General features: G+C 31.9%; 1 protein-coding gene across 1 annotated transcript; it reads right to left on the bottom strand.

The window, feature by feature from the left end:
• Positions 1-1,111: 1,111 nt before the first annotated feature.
• On the bottom strand, positions 1,112-25,598 carry LOC134725809 (plexin-2-like). The gene is made up of 17 exons (XM_063590022.1): positions 25,550-25,598; positions 24,504-24,740; positions 23,526-23,729; positions 21,693-21,860; positions 20,663-20,860; positions 18,230-18,364; positions 16,192-16,256; positions 14,819-14,961; positions 11,699-11,807; positions 11,194-11,339; positions 10,365-10,559; positions 9,966-10,035; positions 9,090-9,293; positions 5,658-5,822; positions 3,723-3,963; positions 3,187-3,208; positions 1,112-1,616 (listed from the first exon to the last, which is right to left on the bottom strand). Exons 1-17 carry the CDS (start codon positions 25,596-25,598, stop codon positions 1,304-1,306), a joined length of 2,664 nt encoding a protein of 887 aa, XP_063446092.1. The 3' UTR covers positions 1,112-1,303.
• Positions 25,599-25,839: the final 241 nt, after the last annotated feature.

Raw genomic sequence — 25,839 nt, 5'->3', positions numbered from 1 at the left:
TGTCTTATCGGGGAAAATTATAGCTAATTATGCGGTATGGACTTTGCTCATTGTTGAAGGCCGTACGGTAACCTATAGTTGTTAATGTCTGTGTCATTTTGTGCATAGTTGTCTCATTGGCAATCATACCACATCTTCTTTTTTTTATAACTTGTCGCCTTAATCAATAACAAGTTGAATTCATCATGTCGACGTCTTGTTACATGTACTATGGCATTACATTTATATTAGCAAGTCGACATTGTAATGCAATTTTTTTGTCATCATTCCGACAAGTTGACTCCACATAATGGTTTGATTCCAGCTTATAACACACAACTTAACTAGTAATTCCGACTTAATTACAACAAAATAACTTTACAAGGGGTGTACCATATGCGCTTCCATAGAAAACAGACGAAATTAAATTAAAGGGATAATGTGCCAATAGAAGAACATTATCGAATTCTATATAAACAAAATTACATAAATTATTTAATTTGTGTGGACATATTTTTGTTACTTGAAGGCCACACATATTGGCTACACATATTGAATTAATTAATGATAAAGGCATTCACAAATAGTTACACGATTGAGTTTTCATTAAAAAAAACGTTAATGCTTTATATGGACACTTTTTGGTAAATTGACACGTTTGATTTTTTTTTTAAAACGTGATTGCGCCCGTTAGAACCTAGATATGTTTTCAGTTCAGTAACGTCATATGAACACATTTGGCGGAATCATACTTCTTTTGAAGGGATAGACACGTTTCTGAGTGTTAAATATATAATGATAAACCTTAAGCAGTATTAAACAAAAAAGTTACAAGTAATAACTTTTTAAAAATATTCAAATTGCTTGTAGATTGAGAAAAATATATTATTGATAATATTTCAATTTTGATACATACATCGGTTACATTTTAACAATTTGTGAACAACAGATTAAACAATTGTTTTCAGATAATGCATTTATACAACATTACATGAATCGGTATGTTAATACACTCTGCAATTTGCCTTTTCAGAAAAAAACAAAATATAGATACATGTAATCTCATTGTTCGTACACCAATATAAAAATAACATCACGTCATTGGTTGAATTTTCATTGTTTATAACCTTTAAAACCAATTACAACGTTTTGATGTACGTTTTTGAAAATATTACCCTAAATGCATCATATTCTGAAACGGCGAATTGTCGAGTCTCTTACTCGCTGAGATTTATATAATCTTTCGGAGATAAATCTTTGTCTTTTAATCAAGATTTGACATGTCATTATGATCATTTCTATTGTCAGCACTTTCCTGTTGAGACTAATTCTGTATATCGTTTCGTGATATTGGTTTTTCGTATCCGCTAAACAAGCTCAAATAATCATTTCTACGTTTATTGTTTTGCAATTGGTCATCTGCATTCATTTCATTATTCTTGATGTCCCGTCTTTGAATGTCATCCCTTGTTTGTTGGAGCTGATTATATGGATTTGTTGGCGATCGTTGTCCCAGTTCATCGTATCCTTCATTTACATCAAGGTAACTGTTCCCGCGTGTTCTTTTTTCTTCTTCTACATTTATTTCATCATATACTGACTCATCAGGCTCAGTATATGCATTTCCATCTTCCCTTCTGACAAAAGATACTAATACTAGATATTGATAATTAATTAATTTGATTTTTTTTTCTATTTATCATATATTTAGTACAAAATACAGCTATTTTGTATATCTAATAAAGGTTCTTTTTTCCAGTCTGTATCACCTACCCTGTATCGCATACCCCGTATCGCATACCTTTTTTTTTTTTTTTTTTTTTTTAACTAAAAAGTGAGTTTTTTAGGGGTTTTTTTTGCTTAAGAATTTTTTTTCTAAAAATAGGTAATTTTTTGGAATGACGTCATTGTTTGGTATGTAACGTCACGTACATCAAGTTTTAATATTGTATGTGACGTCACGAACATCAAGTTTTTACAAAATATTTTTTGGCACACTCAATGCAACTATAAAAAATACAAAACACTTAAATATATACAATAATAAACAAAATATTTTCAAAACAACATATTGTAAGGTAACCTAGGTGCTTCGTATAAATAATTGAGCAGTTATTTTAAAGCTTTGAAACAAGACAAAAGCAGAACTGAAGGTAACCCAGTGCTATGGATCAGAAAACAGTTCATATACTATAATACTCTTCTGTTGAAATATATGATAAAGCGTATAATACATGGCAAAATTTCGTATCACATGCCGTATCACCCTCGACCAATATCATCCCTCGGGCCTAAAGGCCCTCGGGCTGATATTGATGTCTCGGGATGATACGACATATGATACGGATTTTGCCATGTATTATTCTCTATGTATCAATGGGATTTAATCGTTATTCTATGTTTGATTTGGTATGAATACAATTGCAATGTATATTGTATATCAATAAATTTAACACGAAGAATAACTGGAATTAATTATGTACACGCGTTTTTTTTAAATTTTTTTTAAAGAAGAATTTTTAAAATATGAAAAATGTTTCTCCATAACAACACGTACGATCAATAAGGATTAGTGAAACATATGTTGATGAACTGTTGAACAACACCTTTTCAAGATACGTTATATTTCACAGAAGTTTGTAAGGAGGAGTCCTTACTTTTTCAGATGAGACATAAAGGAAACAGTATTACAACGTTGTTCAATAGAAAAATATCGATTAAGCTAAAATGTCTCTTTACACCAGATGCATTCAATTTTAGATATGTACTTATCGATACATTAGTCTAAGATGCACGATACTTTAATTATTTGGAATTGGCTCTGAACTATCTGCCGGTAACTGTGAGCACTCTCATATATTTACTTTGTGTCCTTTTTATTGTTACGAAGTATAAATACCTTGCCATGTCCGGTCTGTGAGTTTGTTGAAAATATTTTTCCTTTGTATCCATCTGTTGAGTGTTTCAACTTTATTTGTTTATATGTGATTCTGTTACACAACTATCTTAATTTAGGAGAAGGGTTTAAAAAGCTCGCTAACAGGACAACAGCCTGTAATTCAGTGGTTGTCATTTATTGTTGAATATATCATTGTTCATTGATAACATTTCTTTTATTTCGTGGCCTTTATAGCTGGCTATGAAGTATGGGTTTGCACATTGTTGAAGGCCGTACGGTGACCTATAGTTTCGAAATGTTTATTTTACCTTAAGTTTGCTATCCTTTCACCTGAAAAATATAGTAGCATATATGTACCAGTGTTATTGTTATCCTTATGACATTATTCAAAACAAATGTCGAAAGTATAAAGTATCTTCGTTTTGGTATATTAATTGTTATCAAATGTGAACATCAATCATCGAAATTTTACTAATGCAACATCGAATATTCCTAAATTCTGAAAGGTTAACATATGTATACAATGACCATCAGAAAATAATTTACTTACATGTATCTAATAAATAGACAATTGTTGTCTTCATAGTGACCTTCTTTTGAAGAATCTTAAATACCTGAATCAGACTTATTTCGAATACATACTAATATCCTAAATTGATAACATATTTTCCGTTGACAATGTATAACTTAAGATCGTTCCCATTGTCTGACTAGAGTGTCACTAATGCTTCTTATGTATATGGAACACGAATCTAAATTAAACCTTTAAATTGCAATTCATAATTGAATACTTTTGTTTTCATTTATTTTCTTACACAACTGAGTATAGTTATAAATTAACTACCTTCTATACTAGCTTTTTGGATAATTTCTTCCTTTGCCTTTATTTTCATTTTGAATTCATTGGCAGCCTTAGTCTTCTTTCTCCTTAAAACTAATACAGCCGACATGCCTATGATGATAGATACCACTAATCCTGCGACTAATATTCCAACTATCATCACAAATGTATTGTCATCTTCTGTAATTGTTTCTGTTTTGTATTGCAAGTCACCAATATACGACTTTATCCTTATGACGTTCACCTAGAAACAAGAAAGCACACTGTTGGAAAAATTCAAGAAATCTTAACACTAGTACAACACAGTTTTGAGTATATGTACTGAGATATTAGTCTTCTGAAAGTTTTTCTCATTGCTCTTTAACCGATATTTATGAGGTTCAGAAAAATTTCGAAGATATTGTATTTTTTTCTCTCTCTAATTCTATGGAAATTCATCCCTTTCCGAACCCATTGTATAAGAAATGGGAATATTATCAAAGGGTGGTTGCCGGTAATCTCAAAAGATGATTGGATGATTTTCAGGGTCATAACCTATGTAGATAACTGGATGAATCAAAATGTGCTAACAGGTGTTAATGAAATCGACAACTTCGTGGAATGTGAAAGGCACTCGAAGAGGATTTTTGTTTTACAAATACTTTTTTTGTTATTTGTATTCATTAGAGAAACACATTTTTTACATAGTTACTCGTGGATTATCGGATTTATCCAATCCCGATACATGTAGTTAAATTATAACTTTTATAATCCTCGCCGAGACTCGGACTTTTAAAAATGTTTATTTAACTATCTCGATTGTAAAAATCCGATAATCCAGTGGTATCAATGTAAGAATCTATAAATAACTGTAGTCACTGTCTTGTTATGTAATACATGTAAGTATATCACATTTGAAATTTTAGATTCAAATGCAGCTTTATATAACGATTATGAACTTTTACCATTACTTTTTTTAGCACAGGATTACAAATGGTCAAAGATCTTGAGTACATTCACATCAAACTTTAAAAAAGGAAAATCACAAAAATACTGAACTGCGGGAAAAATTCAAACCGGAAAGTCCCTAATCATTTGGCAAAATCAAATGATAAAACACATCAAACGAATGGACAACAACTGTCATATTCCTCTCACGTGTATGACAATCGCATCAAACTCCATTTTATTTTCAACGACGTGTGAACAAAACAGACAAAATAAGTAAAATAGTCAAAATATAGTCAAAATATGGGCACAGCAGTCATAACTGTGTCACAATTTAAAAACAAACAAATATTTAACAAAAAATCACAAAAAAGCATCTATCAAATATGAATAGCCCACATACATTGTTTCGCGTGTTTGACGTCATAAAATGTAAAGGTCACGAAAAATATTAAATAGTTTACATTTTAATGTTTTAAAAAATATATATATAATTGCACATGGGGAATATTTGAATATAGGGTTACAAAATTAAAAGTATGTTAAAACTTATTTCAGACTGAGATTTAAAATTATCATATAAAGTTCTTAATTTTAACTTTATAATTAAACAATAACAAAATAACATATAATAGAACAATAACACATTGGCAGAACACCAAGACTTAAATGAAGGTATGGGATGATGACCTCTAATTTCTTAAACGTTTTGTGTGTATTCGTATCAACATATACCCCATAATTCCATCACTTTAATCGATAAAAAATTAAAGCACTACATGTATATGTAATAATGTTTTTTTTTAAAACGAAGATGATTTCAACTGTCTCGCAGTTTTGAACTTATCTTGTCACATGTCAGTCATATAAAAAAGAAGATGTGGTATGATTGCCAATGAGACATCTACCCACAAAAGACCAAAATGACACAAACATTAACAACTATAGGTCACAGTCAGTTTATTGGCAAATGAGTATTGCAACTCGGAATCATTTATATAATTTACTTACAATAACATAAACTGTATTATCATCTGTACTATTAGTCCGAGGGACTGATTTGGGTGGATAACAAGTGATGTTATCCATACTGATATCAGTAATGAGACAAATGCCGTCCAATCCAATATTAATATGATAATCTTCACGGCGAGCCACATTCAGTATACTTCTCCCCTATAATCATAATAATTTTGTAACTTAAATAGATTTTTATATCATATCATAATTGTAGTATATATCGTTAAAAGGAAATGATATTAAACTAGAGGCTTTAAAGAGCCTGTGTCGCTCACCTTGGTCTATGTGAACATTAAACAAAGGACGCAGATGGATTAATGACAAATTGTGTTTTTGTGATGGTGATGTGATTGTACATCTTACTTTACTGAACATTCTTGCTGCTTACAATTATCTTTATCTATAATGAATTTAGCCCAGTAGTTTCAGAGGAGTATGTGTTTGTAAAAGATTTCTAAGATTTACGAAAAATGACTATAAAGAGCAATAACTCCTGAAGGGGCCAACTGACCATTTCGGTCATGTTGACTTATTTCTAGATCTTACTGTGCCGACATTTATTGCTTTTACAATTTATCTCTATCTATAATAATATTCCAGATCATAACCAAAAACAGCAAAATTTCATTAAATTACCAATTCAGGGGCAGCAACCCCACAACGGGTTGTCCGATTCATCTGAAAATTTCAGGGCAGGTAGATCTTGACCTGATAAACAATTTTATTTCATCAAAATTGCTCTAAATGCTTTGTTTTTTGAGTTATAAGCCAAAAAATGAATTTTACCTCTTTGTTCTATTTTTAGCCGTGGTGGCCATCTTGGTAAGTTGGCCGGGTCACCCCACACATTTTTTCAACTAGATACCCCAATAATGACTGTGGCAAAGTTTGGTTTAATTTGGCCCAGTTGTTTCAGAGGAGAAGATTTTTGTAAAAGATAACTAAGATTTACGAAAAATGGTTAAAAATATGACTATAAAGGGCAATAACTTCAAAAGTTGTCAACTGACCATTTCAGTCATTTGACTTATTTGTAGATCTTACTTTGCTGAACATTTTGCTGTTTACAGTTCATCTCTATCTATAATTTTATTCAAGATAATAACCAAAAACAGCAAAATTTCCCTAAAATTACCAATTCAGGGGCAGCAATCTAACAACAGGTTGTCCGATTCATTTCAAAATTTCAGGTGAGACAGATCTTGACCTGATAAACATATTTACCCCTGTCAGATTTTCTCTTCATGCTTTTGGTTATTGGGTTATAAGCCAAAAACTGCATTTTACCCCTCTGTTCTATTTTTAGCCTTTGCGGCCATCTTGGTTGGTTGGCCGGGTCACCGGACACATTTTTAAACTATAGCTAGATACCCTAATGATGATTGTGTTCAAGTGTTGTTCAATTTGGCCCAGTAGTTTCAGAAGATTTTTTTGTAAAAGCAAACTCCTGCCGACGACGACGACGACGGACGACGACGGACGACCTACGCCAAGTGATGAGAAAAGCTCACTTGGCCCTTTGGGCCAGGTGAGCTAAAAAAACAGCATGATGAGTTATTACTTGTTAAATGCATGTCACTCATATTTCATCTTCCTTTATCCATTAAGTCTTGAAAATTGGCCAACCATTAAAATATTAACGTTTATTTTCAACTTATACACAATCCTCATGTTATACACTTGTTATTAATCGATATGAACTAAGCACAATATATGGTTTTGCAGTAAGTTTGAGTTTATGTTTGATAATAACAAGGAAAAGTGAAATGATTTCCTTTGCAAATAATTTTTCCTAGTGCATTATCGTTGATGTAAGCAAAAAAATGTCACCATACAACCATACGCAGAATCCATACCTTATTATTAAAGTTAACAGGTCCCTTAGATGAAATAATGTGCATCAATGCAAACTACACACAAACGCAGTCCAGATTACCTTTATTTCTGTTAAAGTTTTACCACTGTCATAGCTTTCATTTGGTAAAACATACTGATTGTTCTTGCTCTTTTATAAAATATTCTAGTTTATTGAACACAATACACGTTCAAATATATCTGACTGTTCATAATTAATTCTTAAACTCAGTCATTGACGTTGTTTTTCATGAACACTTGATTGAGATTTCGCATTGATGTTAAAAACCTAAAATGTCAATTCTACAATATTAATAACTCAGTCATAAAGGAGTACATGTAGGTTTAGTAAGACCCCTGTTTTGCCCTAAAATATAATATTTTTACAAAATTGTAAAAAGTGCATTGTATGTATGCATTAGAAGGTAACATGCTTCTGCTATATAAATATGGGTTGTTTTTGACAATACAATGCACATATGTCGGGTACAAGCATCATTAAGTCATGCTTAATTACTGAAACCTTCACAATTTTAGCACTTTAGTTAAAATTAAGATGTTTTCCGTCTTAAATGAATGTTGCCGAAGTCTTGTTCATTCACAATATTGAATTGTAAGTTATATTTGACGATAATACATAACATTCCAGCAGCACCTGCATACGGGGTATATATCTCCCAAATGATACGATATTCCCGTGCTTGCGTTTCCTATCATGATTTTCTTGATAGAGGGTTACTGCTCACAAGGAAGCTATTAAACCAAGAGTTCCAAATGGTGAAGTTGAAATCATCCCTTCGTAAATTTTACGGACGCCATCACGAGTTGGTTGACCGTTATGGAATAACCCTTTCACAAATGATATCGGATATGTTCCTTACGTCGTAACTACAATCCCCTTCCCTTTCATGAATTTGACCTACCGAATTAGACTATTTACCGGATTTGTAATCACATAAGCAACACGACGGGTGCCGCATGTGGAGCAGGATCTGCTTACTCTTCCGGAGCACCTGAGATTACCCCTAGTGTTTGGTGGGGTTCGTGTTGTTTATTCTTTAGTTTTCTATGTTGTGTCATGTGTACTATTGTTTTTCTGTTTGTCTTTTTCATTTTTAGCCATGGCGTTGTCAGTTTGTTTTAGATTTACGAGTTTGACTGTCCCTTTGGTATCATTCGTCCCTTTTTTATATAAAGGTTGAGGATGAACATGGATGCGGCCACCTTCATTCTTGACAAAAAAACATCTGAAAAAGTGACGTTTAATGGCATAGTTGATAGATTTTTCATATCTAATCTTGAGTCGGAGCGTTTTTAATTACTTGATCAATTAAAATCTTTCACAAAAACTAATCGAATTATTGAAATAGACACTTAAGTGTTTGAAAAGTGTCCAAAATCTTTTTTTAGATGAACCTGAAATTTGAGGCCATAATCGGCCCTTACCAGACCTACTCCTTTGAATTAAGTCTTATCTAATCGAAAACTGAAATTTATTGCAATACGCTATTGAAAAAATTCAATCGAGCTTTTCTGTAAAGAAAAGCCTGTTCTTTACCCGAAACTTACTTCAATTTCAATAGCAGATTCCTTGTCATAAAGAACAATGCCTTTAAACATTTCAAACGTGGGGTCCTCCACATATTCTATTGGAAACTGAATTGTCACTCCATCAAAATGTACGTCAATAGTTTGATTGTAAGGCTGATTCTGTAATCTTGGAGGTGTTTCACATACGGTAGACGTGTCTTCTGGTACATCACATGGGTTATTCTGAGAAAAAAGTATTGGACAAAAAACTTTCAAAATGATACTTTCAACATTTGAAAGCATGACATATATATTATTCATTTCATGCTCTACACCATGTTCTGTGTTAACCTGTCTCTGTCAATCCGAAAAAGAAACTAAACCTAATTAATAATTATCATTTATCCGCAACATGCACATACATTTATGAGTCAGTAGTAAGTTAGGCACCTCGTCTTTGTTTACCTATGTGTTATTTATGTTTCATGTTCCACTATCATTTGAAAAAAATAGCAATATACACTTTCTTTTGATTTTGATGTGATCTTCAATCTACTTATGATGTATACTGCTATACAGCGTAGTTTATCTAACCCTTACACTTACTCTAACCCTAACCATAGCATTAAGCTTGACATTTATCAAATGTCTATTCTCTATTTTAGTTATTTATGTATCATTTCTGCATGTATTGCTTTTCTCTATTAGTGGAGAATTGAAATTGTGCTGCCAAGTGCCTTTTAAATTACAAAAAAAACTTATTAGCTATTCAAAATGCATGCAGTGCTTATTTTGATATTCAGGGATTGAAACATACATAGCTAAACTTACTAAATAATTGTAGAAATAAAAACTGTTTTGCATGTACTATTAAGTCACATTCAAGGCACACAAACAATATAATTTCGTACTTACCACTCTTTCTACTGTTATTGAACCTACATTGTTGAAACCTTCGCCCTGAATTGTAAATAATACGCCTCCACTGAAAAAGAAAAGCAGCAAGTTGTGAAGGAATGTAATTTTGAAATCCTTTGATTAGGGACTTTCCTTTTTTAATTTTCCTCGAAGTTCAGTATTTTTTATGATTTTCGTTTTTGACACGATTTTGTTTCCGAAAGAAAAAAGTGCCTTATTTACATATTTCCTTTATACTGAAAATTGTATTTTGTATTTCATCATAATAAATTGAAGTTGGATATGCACTTTAGAAACTTTCAGTCCTCCATTTCATTACAATAATTAAACTAAGGAAATTACCATTTCTCGTGTTTTAAATACTCTAAAAATATATTTGTATATAGTATAACTTACCTTTGTAAAGCCTTCGGTATTTCAGTCGAAATGTTAAATGTTGGATCCGGTAAGTATTGATATGTTTTCCTAAGTGTCAGTACTGTCAAGTCATCAATAACAACGTTTAGGTGGGTCATATTTCGAGGTTCTGATGAAATACCAGTTTTGCATTTGATGTAAGGAATTTGTTTACTGAAGGCCGTTTGAACTTCGCTTAAATAAAATACAAAAATAATTAGAAAATAATTATAAATTGATATACACAATTTCCTGAAAACATTCTGGTTATTTCTTCAGTAAAATGATAGTTTGACAACAAAGGTTTACTTTGTACGAATTGAGACTTGGCTGAAGATTTGTCACATTGACACTCTTACCACGTCTTCTAATATCTATCTATAAAACAAACTAAGAACGTACCTACAGGTTTTACAGAAAAGTATGATTGTTATAAACTAAATATACACTTGTATCTCTACTTAATGTCCTCTCACAAAGTCGAAATAAGCAAATTATGTATTCTTTCAACTCCGGGTCATGTTATATATCTTTCGACTATTTCAATGTTATATTGCCCAACACTCTACTTAATTGTTCATAGACTTCATTTAGTACAATAGATTTCAATTCATCATTTGATTCCATCTGTTTGTATTTCCTAAAATGTTCGGAATTGATAAGCCTATGACTTTTCTGTTTCGTTGTCGAATTATGCATGATTGAAACATATTATCTGGTCATTGTGGCTAAAAGGTTTATATTTCTATATATTATATAAATCTTAGAATACTGCACGTAGCTTGTTAAGGCAAGTAAATATTTGGGATACAAAACAAAACCAGATTACCTGCATTCGATACAAAACACATTGTCACAAAAGGAAATAGTGTACCGATTTTGACCTTCGAAAACAATATCTTGTCCTTGTATTGCCACAGTTGTTTTCCCTGATAGAATCCCTTTGTTTGGTGAAACGTTTAAAATTCGTGGTTCCTAGAATGATACAAAACATTAATTAGATAGCGTGTTTACTTTACTCTTTGAGATGTAAGATGAAAGTAGGGACAAAATACTGCGTAAAAGTTAATTATCTTCGTACGCATAAAATCAAGAAATACAATTTGTAGCATCACACATTTTAATTTAAAGCAAAACACATCATACTTCAAGTAGCACTACCTGTACAAAAAATTACATAAGTGGCCATAATTATCAAATTTGATTAATACACGAGGCATAGTCTTTCTTTACTGTATCCGTATTTGGTACGTTTTTAGCCTACCTCCTTCTAGTCGTCAATCAGGGTGACCCCCTGACGATTTTTATATCAAATAAACATATATTCTAGATACCTTGTAGGTGAAGTATATGACACTTAAATTGCTGTAGCGATTGGCGTTTACTGAAACGAATATTCCCGTCGTCTGCTTTCCGTTGTATTTTTCTATAACACATGTCAACCTGTTTCAAAAGAAAAAGAAATTGCAGATATATTGCTTACCCTTCTGGAACACCTGAGATAATCTCAGTTTTTGGTGGGGTTCGTTCTGCTTAGTCATTTAGTGTAGTGTCTTGTGTAAATCTATTTTTCTGATTTTTTTTTCTTTTTTAGCCATGGCATTGTCAGTTTATTTTCAATCTATGAGTTTGACTGTCTGGTATTTTTCGCCCCTCTTGTATATTATAACTAATGGATAGATACTCTTTTCGATCAAACGCATTAAAAATATCAATATTATGTAGGCTTTATACCAAATCTTACTGTAAACCAAATGCATGATATCCTTACTGGTGTGATAAACAGAATCATCCAATTTTACTGGAACTTTACATCTGTTTAATGTTAGTGTGATGTATATTAACATTGTTTCTGACATTTTAGCTGAGTATGAATATGCATATTTATCCCCGATTTCGTTATTTGCATTTGTATTTTCATAAATGATCAAGAAGAGTATATTATCGACATTATAGTAAAAAGTAAAATCACAAAAGTACTGAACTTAGAGAAAAATCAATTCGGAAAGTCCATAATCACATGGCATAATCAAATAACAAAACGCATCAAAAACGAATGGACAAGAACTGTCATATTCCTGACTTGCTACAGGCATTTTCAAATGTAGGAAATGGTGGATTTAACCTGGTTTGATAGCGCTAACTCTGTCACTTTGTTGACAGTCTCATCAAATTCCGTTATATTTACATTGAGGCCTTACCTAAACAGACACAATAAATAAAATCGTCAAAATATATGTACATCAGTCATCATCGTATACAAATTTTAAAAGGAACAATTTAACAGAACACAAAAACATCTATCTACAAATACATTTACTGATTTGTGTGTCTGACGTCAGAAAATTGTATACGTCGCATAGATCTGTCGTTCTATGTGCATACAAACAATTTTAAAATCTACATATGCAATGTTAGCATACAGGGTTAAACAATCAAAAGTATGTGAGAATAAATTTCAGAAGTAGAACGGGGATTAAAAATAGTCCAAAATTTATATATAGAATTTATAAGAATCCACAAATTATTAATTCCATTACGCATTTAATGTTTTTGACGTTTGTGGTTCAACACATTTTGTACTTCATAATAGAAATATAACATAATGATATAAAATAGAACAATATCACAATGACGGGAATTTTTAAAGTACAGAGTCACGTTACAAGAACCAAAGAAATATAAAACACATCACCAAAAAATGAAAGGCAATACAAACACATTGACGAGATGTATAAGTACCGAGCCACCTCAAACGGATATGACATACACCCATTCAACAGTAAAAGTAATATTAATACTAGAACATAGACAAATGAAAGAACTATAAAACACGTTGTTAAGATGACAAACACACATCAGTTCGCAGAATCTATACATCAAGACCATCGTGTTTTATTTGTGAAGTTGATACGGAATATTTATCAACAAGGTCTGGGTACTTTTTGATGAACTTTTTTAGAAAAAGGACGAGACGTTCTTTGACATACCCCTGGTTCATCAATTTCTACTCAGACACTAATAACGTTTTACAAAGTCTGAGTAGGAGATGCTAGCTTTTGAATATGGAATAAGTTGGGAAATATATATCCCATATGCAAGTGAAGTTGGTTAATTGCTATTAAGGTGGGGGAAATTTATAATTTCAAAATTAAATAAGTAAATGAACTTAATCTTAAACAGCCACGTTGATAGTTCTGTAATATCAAACGTTGAAACTTCTTAAATGTTATTGTTGACCTTTTCTTTTTGTATGCTTTTTTACAGTTTGGATAATTTGCTCGCAATAATCCCAGTTAGTTTCAGTACTTTTACATACAGTTCAGTATGTTTGAAATAAGCGTAAAACAGCTGCTGAAAAATCTGAGTATAGCCTGAACATATCTCAATTGAATGCAAGCAAGTTGTCTAAACACAACGTAATTCAATGCAAAAACCGGAAAAACTATTAAATTGATTAGAAAGATGGGACACGAATTAATTGTCATTCTTTCGCAGTTTAAAACATTGCAATCGGGAAAACAAAATTAAGAAAAAAAATAATAGGGAATGTGTCCAAAAGATATAACAACCCGGCCATATAACAGACAAACATCTTTAACTCATGTATAGTATGATCTGTTCACTTAAGTTTAAAGGAGGGGCGACATTGTTACATTCTTAACAAATAATTCTTGATAATGCCTTTTTTGTTAGCAATGATAACGTATTGTTTTTCTAATTGCGTAGGTTGCCTATTTTTCGTTTTTCTTGTTGGGTTTGAAGTACAGAAATATTCAGTATGCGTCTAACTGAAGAATATTTTTTGTTTGTTTCCCTCTGTTTTTTGTGGAAATTTTATAAATTATAATAGGGCCTCGATGCCAAGTGGTCTAAGTAGTTCTACTTATGTTGTCACTAGCTAGTCAACACTGATATTGTGAGTTGGAACCCCGCTCGTGTGGTCGCATTCGACTCAAATTTTAATTGACTAGGATTGTCAATTTTTTATCGACGGTAGGTGGTTTTCACCGGGCACTCAAACTTTTTCAATCCATAAAAATCTGACCGTCACGAATTAGTCCAAACGTTGAGCTTTGAATTGGCGTTAAAACACCAACAATCAATCATTCAATTATTCTATAGAATTAAGATTTGATGTGGTGGCATGGTTGTTGTAAACATTATTATAATTATCATATTTAACAATAGCCAATACCTGATCGGAAACTTACACCGCTTAACATCATATTATGTGCTACAAATTAAGATAAGGTGTTAAGGAAAAGCATGACTCGACCAGCGATAGCTATATTTATGGCAAAAGTGGTTGAGGTGTCTATGCCACTGGACATGATGCAAGCGGTACGGGTGTTGCCGCTTGGTAGATTTCGAACATGTCGAATCCTTCTGAAAATCTAACATTCTTTTGCTTAATTTGAGAGGATTTATATATATAAAATACATATATTTACTCGGTATAAGGTGTTGTAACTGTTACATTGTGACATATCACTCCACTGATATTAATAGAAATGCTATCATTAATATTTCCAAGGTGATTGCCAGATATTGTCAATACTGATCCCCCATTAATTGGTCCACTTGTTGGATACACCTATATAACAAATAAATATGACAAAATTTTAAAGAAATCAATCACTTTTATAACAGCAGATCTAGATGATATTTTAACATGACTTATGTTGTTTATGTCGCACACACTTTCAGTTCTTTTTTGTTGTTGTAATGCATAACTGTATACAGTTTCATAAAGTGCCATTCAACATATTTTGTTTACCGGATTAATTGATTCATGATATTTTTATAAAATATGCATATATATATCCTACACTTAAAAACATGAAAGTTTGAAACTTCACGAACTAATTTCTGTTCGCCGTGCTCTTATTTATATTCTGAATATTAATCCATAATGTTTAACCCCGATTATTTCGTACACCTCTGGGTTTTGTTAATATTGTTTTTGTTGATTTTGTTGATTTTGGTTCATTTTATGTTCCACAGATTAGTGTGCAATTCATCCTTTTCCTCTAAAATAGAACATGTTTGTGTTTTTGGCCAGCTGAAGTCTGCGTCTAGAAGCAACATATTCGCGCTGTGTTGAAGACCCATTGTTTGCATTGAGCTATTGTTTGCTCTTTGTTCAGGTTGTTATCCCTTTTCCTAGTTTCCATTATCAGTATTATGATGAGGCCAAAAAATAAAGGAATATTTAAAGAAATAGATATTCATGCATTTTTTGGTTTGGGGTACTGCTTTCAGGGTACAAATCATAACACATCATCTTTTAAAAATTGCTAAAATTAAATGATAAATGTATATATACGTACAAGTTGGAAACACACAACGCAACCTAAACTAGTTTTAGTTGTTAACCTCAACAAGATTTTCAAATATTAAAAAAAGTTGATAAGCGGGAAGAATATAGGTAATGTATTAAAAATCCTGTCTTTCACTCTTATTTATGTGTTCACATTTTGTGAGCGTTCATAGACATACACTGGTTGATTATCATGTTAATAGTGTTCCCCATATTGTCATTTTGGCAATATTTGACATTGATACATTTTAAAGATTTCAATCTATCATATTTGTATTTTGCAAGTTTTTGTCACATCAACAGAAATTTGGCGTTTTTCATTTGGCATAAAATATGGATGAGAAGGCACTTAGTAATATTTGGAAGTAAAATATACATTTTACTTATTATGATAAAACAGTTATGTAGATCAAATGATACTTTAACAAAACCATTTTAAAATAATTATACTTCAGGTATCTATAATGATTGTATTCAATATCATTAACATTTACTTTGAAATACCTGATAGATTTCAGGCGAACAGTCTGTTGTTAAATTCTTAGAGTTAGGCTCGTAACACAATGGACCTAAAACACACACAATTTATTTATATACGTTATAAATAAATATCTGCCATGTCTTTCTTCTGACTATCATTCACGAGAATCAGTTGAATGAATAAAAAGGAACATATATTATCTAACATGAATGTTTTGAAATACTAAGGCTTTTCTACCTTATGCATAGAGTACCTAAGCTGTATTTGGCAACACTTTTAGGAATTTTGGATCTCAATGCTCTTCAACTTTGAACTTGATTTGGCTTTTTTACACTTTTTTGATTCTAACGTCACTGATTATTCTTTTGTAGACGAAACGCGCGTCTGGCGTATATATAATATTTAGTCCTGGTATCTATGATGAAAGAGGGACGAAAGATACCAAAAGGGACAGTCAAACTCATAAATCTAAAACAAACTGACAACGCCATGGCTAAAAATTAAAAAAAGACAAACAGAAAAACAATAGTACACATGAAACAACATAGACAACTAAAGAATAAACAACACGAACCCCACCAAAAACTAGGGGTGATCTCAGGTGATCCGGAAGGGTAAGCAGATCCTACTCCACGTGTGGCACCCGTCGTGTTGCTTATGTGATTACAAATCCATTAAATAGTCTAACTCGGTAGGTCACATTCATGAAAGGGAAGGGGATTGTAGTTACGACGTAAGGAACATATCCGATATCATTTGTGAAACGGTTATTCCATAACGGTCAACCAACTCGTGATGGCGTCCGTAAAATTTACGAAGGGATGATTTCAACTTCACCATTTGAAACTCTTGGTTTAATAGCTTCCTTGTAAGCAGCAACCCTCTATCAAGAAAATCATGTTAGGAAATGCAAGCACGGGAATATCGTATCAATTGGGAGATATATACCCCGTATGTAGGTGCTGCTGAAATGGAAAGTTCACAATTGGAAAGCAGAAATCATCTCTTTTGTCGTAAAGTTTTGTTTTCAACCGACCCTCATTGTTAATTTCTAGATGTAAGTCAAGATATGAAGCCGACTTAAAACTGTATCTGATCATAAATTGTGTTTTCTCTGTTATGTTCGTATGAATGAATTGCCATATTTTTCTCAATTCTCAGTGCTACCATTAAGTATGATGACAAATTGACAAAAAGACTCCTACATTTCCATTGTAACTCAATCAACATTATCTGCACTAATTAATCTAGTAGTTCTTTGTGATAAGGTTGTGTGTTTTTCTTTTGATCTCTATTTTTTACTTCTGTATCTTAAAGTCATAAGAAACCTCAAATTAAAAAAAAATATGCATATGTTTTTTATAACTAAATGGATAGTTTTCATTATACAACTTATGTACATATACTTTTTTTTTTAGGAAAATTCTTTAATTTGACCACATTTAGAAGAAGTTTAGTTATTTTGAATTACTTGCTTCCAGAAAGCAATTCGCCGACATATTTTCCGTATGCATAGTAACCCGAACGTAACCCTCCTCGTAAAAATCCGGTGATCACAATACGCATAGATCTGTCATTAAAATAAACAAATATCTGATTATACATGTTAAACACGTGCTCAATACCCATGCTTTTTGTGATTTGTTTACTATAAGGTGACAATCGGTAAAACTCGGCTTCAAAACACGGCATTTAATGAGCAGCCATATTTGTTAAATCATAACAAAAAGAGAGAGAAAATATTGACGATTATATGATATATTTGCGAAAATAATGATAAAATTGTGCACAGAGGACTAAGTTTATGATGTATACATGCATTGGTTCAAGAATTGGATAAACATTATTTTTCACCACTCACTCGTTTCATATGACTTTAATTCCTTAATTTCGTTATTATATAATAGTTGACATTGAAAACACGTAGACTAGCGAATAATCTTTTGCAATATTAATCGTTAAATAGTGTTTGTGTTCGTGTCGAATGTAGTAAAAATACATGTTTACAAAAGAGAGACAGATGAAATTACATAAAAAAAAATGATGATACGTTTTTCATACCTAATTCACATTTAACACCTATCCATCCGTTTACACATCCAAATGTACAATTTCCTGTTTCAAGGTCACATGGTCCACTACAGTACACTGGACACAACTTGCTACACAAAGGTCCATAGTGCGTAGGAGGGCATCCTAAACAAAATGGTTAATATAAAAAAAGAGATGTGGTATGATTGCCAATGAGACAACAAACCACAAAAGACCAAAATGGCACAAACATTAACAACTATAGGTCACCGTACGGCCTTCAACAATGAGCAAAGCCCATACATGCTAGAAAATATATTTTATAGCATGTATAGCAAGTATACAATTGTAACTTTTCTATAAACATATTAAAGGGTTATTACTCAGCAAATAAACCGAAAGATGTTAGTCTTTTTTTTTTAAATATTCAAAAGATATACTTCCCTTTGAATAATTATACAAGACTAGCGTTTTTCTGCACTTATACACTTATCCACTGTGCTTAAACGGCCGTGTGTAACTTAAGTCCAAGCTGGAGCCGCCTGGCTTCGGTTAGGAAGTTTGCTCCTATATAATTACAATACAATGAATACAAAAGAATTGTTCAGTTATTGAAAAGTTAAATAAATCTTTTACGGAAACTCTGCAATGTAAAACGCGTTTTTTTACTACAAAATAAACGATTCAGCATGATTTGCCAAAAAAACTAATGATGTCCGTAACTTCAAAACAACTTATCCGTAACTTTTTTCCTTATACCAATAGGGATGTCCGTAACTTTAGTATGACGTCAGTAACTTTCAAAGAATCTTTTTCGTGGATGTAATTATTTAAAAAAAAAGATATGATAAATAACAAAAATACCGAACTCATAGGAATATTCAAACGAGAAGTCCTTTATTGAATGGCAAAGCCAAAAGTTCAATTTAACACACCAAACGAATGGAAAACAACGGTCATATTCCTGCCTTGGTACAGGCATTGAAAAGAAAAATCACAAAAATACTGAACTCTGAAGAAAATTCAAAAAGGAAAGTCCCTTATCAAATGGAAAAATCCAAAGTCCAACCGAATGGATGACAACTGCCATTTTCCTGGCTTGGTACAGGCATTTTCTTATGTAGAAAATTGTACGGCAAAATTAATATATCTGACATTCTACTGCCTTTATAGATTGTTTTAGATGATAAATCATGAAATGCAGGTTATAAATCTCACCATTTCCAACTGTAGAAATTACATTAATAGTGAACAAGTCATATGAAAATCACCTTAGGAGAACAAGTTCGGATGTCAATCCCGCAGAAATTCATAGATTAATCAGTCGAAGCCTCTAAAGAAGATATGTATGATTTGATACCCGATCTTATTGAATCCCTGAGATGAATGAAAATTTTAGAAGACACATCACACTAGATATAGTAAAGAGACCATATTGTTTTGGCTAACAATTCAGAAATTATTTAAAGGAAAGGATATCATTTTTTCCGCGGCTACACAGGAGAAGGACTCATCAGGGAACAATATATATAGCTACAAGAATGTGAGATTCATTTCGCCGTACCGTCAGATCCCGTTTTATCCCGGGAATATTTTTTTTAAAATTTAACGGAAAATCTATGACACTCTGGTTTGCTTTTTTCTCTTTTTTTAATTTGAAGCATAACGTTATTGTATAAATCTATGTAAAAATTAAGGAGGTTGATAGTGTTTATTGTCCTTTAAGTGTTGAAATAGTTAATCTTACAATTTTGAAAAAAAAGTTATCCTCATCCGAAAATAAAGTTACGGACAGTCTGATTATTTTTGACTAATACGTTACGGACATCTCATGAACTTTAAAAAAAGTTGGCCTTGCGCTAAAGTGAAGTCAAAATTAACAAATTTGTACATATGCAAAAAGTAAATTTCGTATCAACTATCATCTCAACGAATTTAGAGCTTGCCATCTTGGGCTGTGGGTAACTCAAGTTACCCACGGCCTTTAAAGCACAGTGTTATCAATAACATGGTTTTAATCTTGCTACGGCCACGTTGCCTATTTGGATTTGAATTGCATGCAGACATTGAGTGAAAGATACAAATTTAGTGTCAGTTGCATGTTTACAGTTATTGATGTTGCATTGTATATTTCATGTATTTCGACTGTAATTGTTATATGTAATAACGTGGAATATTTCGATTTTCTTTTTTTAGTATCGCATAATAAACACCATCTTGACAATTAAGTCCATAAGAAGAGCTTTAGATTTTGTATTCCATAACAATAAGCAGTGGATCATTTGAAAAGTTCGAGCTTGGTAGTCAATATATATTACTGTCCCAGCAATGTTTCGAATTATACCCGCAAGCAGACGAAATTTAAAATAAATAATTGCTTAGATTAGAAAAATAATCGTTATGACAACTAATATAATAATTGAATCCTAATACATTTTAAGTTTTTTGTATTTTAATACTCACCAACAATCCCAATTTCACATACTTCAATCTCAGAAAACTTGTTCTGATTTCGATATACATAGGTAAGGTATCTGAAAACGCCACTGAGATTGATCACATCTGGTAATGCTTCACCCAGGTACAAAACAGTTTCATTTCCCCATAAATGACTAGTATTTGATGCGTAAATGGTATGGTTTCCTGGATTTATAGTGTTCACTAAACAATTAAATATAAATGTTATCAGTATACAATGATACAGAATGTATGTACGTGACCATCAGTGACAAGCATGCTACAAATAAATCTCACATGTAGCAATTCCTATTTAAGTTGTCATTATCATCGTTATATAACAGGCTAATGAAATCACTGGTACAGTAAATAAAATCAGTTCACTATTTACAAATATAGAAAATCTTCATACATAAATCAACACATATCTCATCCTGTTGTTCTTACTCTAACTCGATATTGTTTATAAGACACCCGTTTGGTCCTGTCACGGTCTTTTTATAGATGTTTAGCATTTGAATGCATTCTATTATCCTTTAAGTACTAGTATGGTGCTTACAGAAGCAAACATATCTATCAATTTTGCATTTTCTTCAAATCTAAAGAACAACCTATATTTATTGTGTGTAAGTTGTCATTGCATATGAATGTTTTATTGTTTCAATCAGATTGCACATTTAAACATCGTTAAGCAACAAAGGATAAAGAATAAACAGACCCTGTCCCATATTTGCAAACCATCGTCAAATTGATATACATACTAACTTGAAAAAAACAAGCCAAACTTAATACAAAATAGAATAATGTAAAAACCTAAAATGCGTCAATATTTACATAATAAAAAATCAAAGATATCTAAATCTGTATTATATATATATATAATCTGTATAGCTTGGAAATATTATTATCTGACCTTTCATCTCCTTTCCATTTCTTAAGTCAAACTGCTTAGTTTTATTAGTATATAAAGGTAAAAGGGGTTAATGTGTGTATCCTGTTGGCATATAATATTAAAGAAGGAATTATGATAACATACCAATTAAAGTTATATATATTTCCGTCACAATGCTTATTTCTGCAAGGTCAACCTGAATCCATATATATGACCCTTGTGTTGTGACACATGATGATAAATTTCCATCCTTCACTGAACCAGCTTGTTCAATTGTATTGAACAGAATTGAACTGTCAAATACAAGGTTATCTGTAAGTTAATCAACATGATCAATGTTTAATGCTAAATGACATTGCTTATCATCAATTTTCCAAATTGATATGATAGTGACAATAGATATGTCGCAGTTTGGTAGGAGTATCAATGCATACAAAACCTATAATAAGTAATTCAAAAAGAAGAACTAGTCGCCAATAAATATTGAATCGACCAATTAAGGGCTTAACGATGACAATTCTAAAAAATCAATAATTATACACGTATCATTCATATTGTTAGGTATGCAAGATTAACCCCACCGGAAGTTGAAAAGCGTTTGAATCCAACAAGTCCCAAAAAATTATCCCAGGGCTTGCCATGGTAATCTGTCGTGGGTAACAAAACTTTAATGTTTCGAATTAACTGGGGTTTTTTTTCTCACTGTTACAAGTAGTGGAGGATAATTGAGCAGTTTTAACTATGTTAAAACTTCCACCATAAATATTTGTCTGTGCAAAGTTATGCGCCTGTAATGTAATGGTTGTTGCTGGATACTGTATGTAATATTCCTTTTTGATTTGTTGTTGTATCATGCATTAGTCTATTTGTTTTGATTGAATAGTTTCACATTTTGTCATCATGCTTAGTTCAATGGAGATCTGATAATAAACCTTAACTACGAATAAAGAAAGTATAACAATTTTGGCAGTAAGATACATGGGAGCAAAATTTTGGCTGAGAATTAATCTAAACGGTACTCTTTTCGTGATTGTTTGGTGTTTTAATTTTTTCACAGTGAAATGTAAATTTTGGAAATTTGGATTAAAATACAAATCGTAATTGACATATGTTAGAATTTATTCATAATTGTTTTATATATCGAAATCGGGACATGTAATATATAAATTTTCTCTTCTACATTGGCTAGAGGTATAGGGGAGGGTTGAGATCTCACAAACATGTTTAACCCCGCCGCATTTTTGCGCCTGTCCCAAGTCAGGAGCCTCTGGCCTTCGTTAGTCTTGTATTATTTTGATTTTAGTTTCTTGTGTATAATTTGGAAATCAGTTTGGCGTTCATTATCACTTAACTAGTATATATTTGTTTAGGGGCCAGATGAAGGACGACTCCGGGTGCACGAATTTCTCGCTACATTGAAGACCTGTTGGTGACCTTCTGCTGTTGATTTTTCTTTGGTCGGGTTGTTGTCTCTTGGACACATTTCCGATTTCCATTCTCAATTTTAAGGCCTTATATATCGCACTATGATTTCAAATGAGACAACTCGCAACCAAAGACCAATGGATATACATGTAAACAGCTATAGATCACCGTAATGCCTTTTTTTTTAAATAAAAACAATTCTGTTGACAGTGTTAATACCTAATTTCAGCTTGCTCCATACTTCTGAATATGCATTTACTAACTTTTAACAGCTTTATATTGTCTTAATCTCTTGTAAAAACAGTATAATGCTAAATACACTTATAGCAATTGCGCAATATTAAAATACAATTCAATATGGTATTTTGGCAAACAGTTTTATACAAAATAATAAAGATAAAGTACATAAATTGTGCATTTATTTGGCTTGTTGTATATAACAACTATTTCTATTTTACCCTTACATGTACAAATGTACAATTTTTTGATGAAATATGTTGATTTTGGTAATAACTATTCCAATTTTCTTAAAATGTTTTAATAATTACTTACATTTGTTGCAGTAGGATCCTGTACGCCTTATTTTACAACCTTCAGTACAGACTACTGTATCTCCACCACAATTACTGTTTAAACAGTTTGAGTCGCTACATCCTCCCCATATACAGGAACCATTTTCGGGGAAACATTGCTGCGCTTTACAAGTTGCGGCACAGGAGATCTCACAATTACTCCCCCAAAAATGCTTTTGACAACCTTAAAGAGGATAAACGGTTTATTAAAATAAGTATTGCAAATGTCATCATCAACGAAATTTCCTACGTTACCTTTTTTTTCGATTTATCTTGTATGTTTGTGAAATAGAGTTAAGTAAAATTGTGGTAGATTATTTGGCTTTTTCAACTATTTTGATCTGAGAGTCACTGATGAGTCTTATGTAGACGAAACGCGCGTCTGGCGTATAAAATTATAATCCTGGTACTTTTGATAACTTTTTATCATAGATAAAAATAAACATTTAAGCTCATATGCATCTTTGTTATGAGGCCTCCTGTAGAGAGATATTTTTCTCAAGATAATAAATTTTGCAACAACAGGTGACATACAATGACCTTTAACATAGCAGATCTTTTTTTATTCAAGTCCAACAAACTACTAGTACAAATATTGTAATGAATTCTGAGGTTTTTTTTACAGTCATCTTGTTTTACAGAACCAATTATTGATTTAACGTTTTCGTCGATTGTCTTCAATTTTGTACTTTATTTGACAGTTTGTATTTATTCGGCACTGATTCGTCTTTTGACGTCTGGCGAACCAAATTTTAATCATGGTATCTATATATGATAAGATTACGTTTATCTATGTCTTTGTTGAGGATTTTTCTTTATCAATTCAGACCTAGCAACATGAGACAAACAGATATATAAAACAGTCGACAAATTATAAAGCATATGATCACAGCAATGAAAATAATTGTTTTGCCAATAAGAAAAGTATGTTGTCCATAACATGACAACTAAACCTCACCATTAATGGCAACGTAACACAACTCAACCACAGGATCGATTACATTAGGTGTTTCATCAGATCCGTATTGATCGTAATAAATGACATATTGTCCAAGTTGATTACAAGGAATTGTCTGTGTGATATTTGGATAAGGACCTCTAGGACTAAATGGATCTTCATAACATAGATAACCGTCAGGTGGTAAAGTTGATGTGTTGGTCACATATACTTTAAATCCATCCATCCGATAAGCATCTGTAATAAGAACAGTATCTTATTTTTCATTTTATGAATACCTGCCAATTAAACGTATTCAAAGAACAATTGAAGGTCTTTCAACCAATAAAGATCTATTTTGATATGAAAATATTTAAATTCAGTTAAAAATGTCAGTTCCTATGGCTTTTTGGTGTATACATATGAATTTAAAGCATAGGTAAAAATCTAGAACGTCAAATTTACTGATGACCTTGACCTCAATTTCAAGGTCTTAAACCGAGAACACCAAATCAAAAGACCCTAGGTCTATTATATGTATAGTTAATGAGTTATATCACTTAACGTTTTATTCTAAATATAGGAGAGGCAAAAACTCCCATTTTTATGTCTACGCACCCTTTTAATCAAAATTTACAAGTTACGACATGTCGCAATTGACAATTTATCAAAAATATTTTGACGGTTACTTGTACGGTTTATAAAATAATTGAAAATAAACCAAAATTAAAATTAAGAATATGACCTTGACCTTTGACCTTGACCTAATTTTCATTTTTTTTGGACCAAGGATCTTAAATCAAAAGACCCTAGGTCTCTATCACTTATGGTTTACCAGTTAGAATTGCATATCACTTATATCATATACAAAAGAGGAAAAAAAATTATATGGAGTCTCCGGATAGCTTCGATTAAAATTATTCAATTCATCCTGAGGATATAACGAGCAATTTGGTAAAATAAATTCGTCGGATTCTTATACGGTTGCGAATATTACGCGATAGAAAACAGTGTTAGGGGAGATAACTCTTACATTGAAAAGATTTTGGTTACACGGTGTCAGTTACAAAAGCGTAATAACTGTTCAATATCATATACCATATGTCCAAGCGACATCTTGCGAAACAAAAAAATTGCGAAGGAAAAAAAAGTTGGCGGAAAAAAAAATTAATAATAATCGGAACAAAACCAATAGGTCTTTCAACCGAAAAGGATGAAAGACCTCACTAATAAACATATTATACCAAAACAAATCGTAAGATCATGTAGGTTGAGTACACGGAGTAGTCCTAAATATGTTTGGAACATCCGGATTAGTCTACTATAAGTTAGAACAATTCATATGACGAACAACTGT

Source organism: Mytilus trossulus, chromosome 1 (genome assembly GCF_036588685.1).
Source record: "Mytilus trossulus isolate FHL-02 chromosome 1, PNRI_Mtr1.1.1.hap1, whole genome shotgun sequence".
Lineage (NCBI taxonomy): Eukaryota > Metazoa > Mollusca > Bivalvia > Mytilida > Mytilidae > Mytilus > Mytilus trossulus.
Note: the sequence above shows the minus strand (reverse complement) of the source record. Positions and strands in the feature narration are given on the sequence as shown.

Excerpts from the sequence above, each read along its gene's own strand:
- LOC134725809 (XM_063590022.1), bottom strand. The coding sequence starts at position 25,598 with ATGTCGCTTGGACATATGGTATATGATATTGAACAGTTATTACGCTTT. Across the intron at positions 16,257-18,229 it reads AGGTGTTAAATGTGAATTAG|GTCCATTGTGTTACGAGCCT; the intron begins GTATGAAAAACG and ends TGTGTGTTTTAG. Across the intron at positions 3,209-3,722 it reads CCAAAAAGCTAGTATAGAAG|GTGAAAGGATAGCAAACTTA; the intron begins GTAGTTAATTTA and ends TATATTTTTCAG.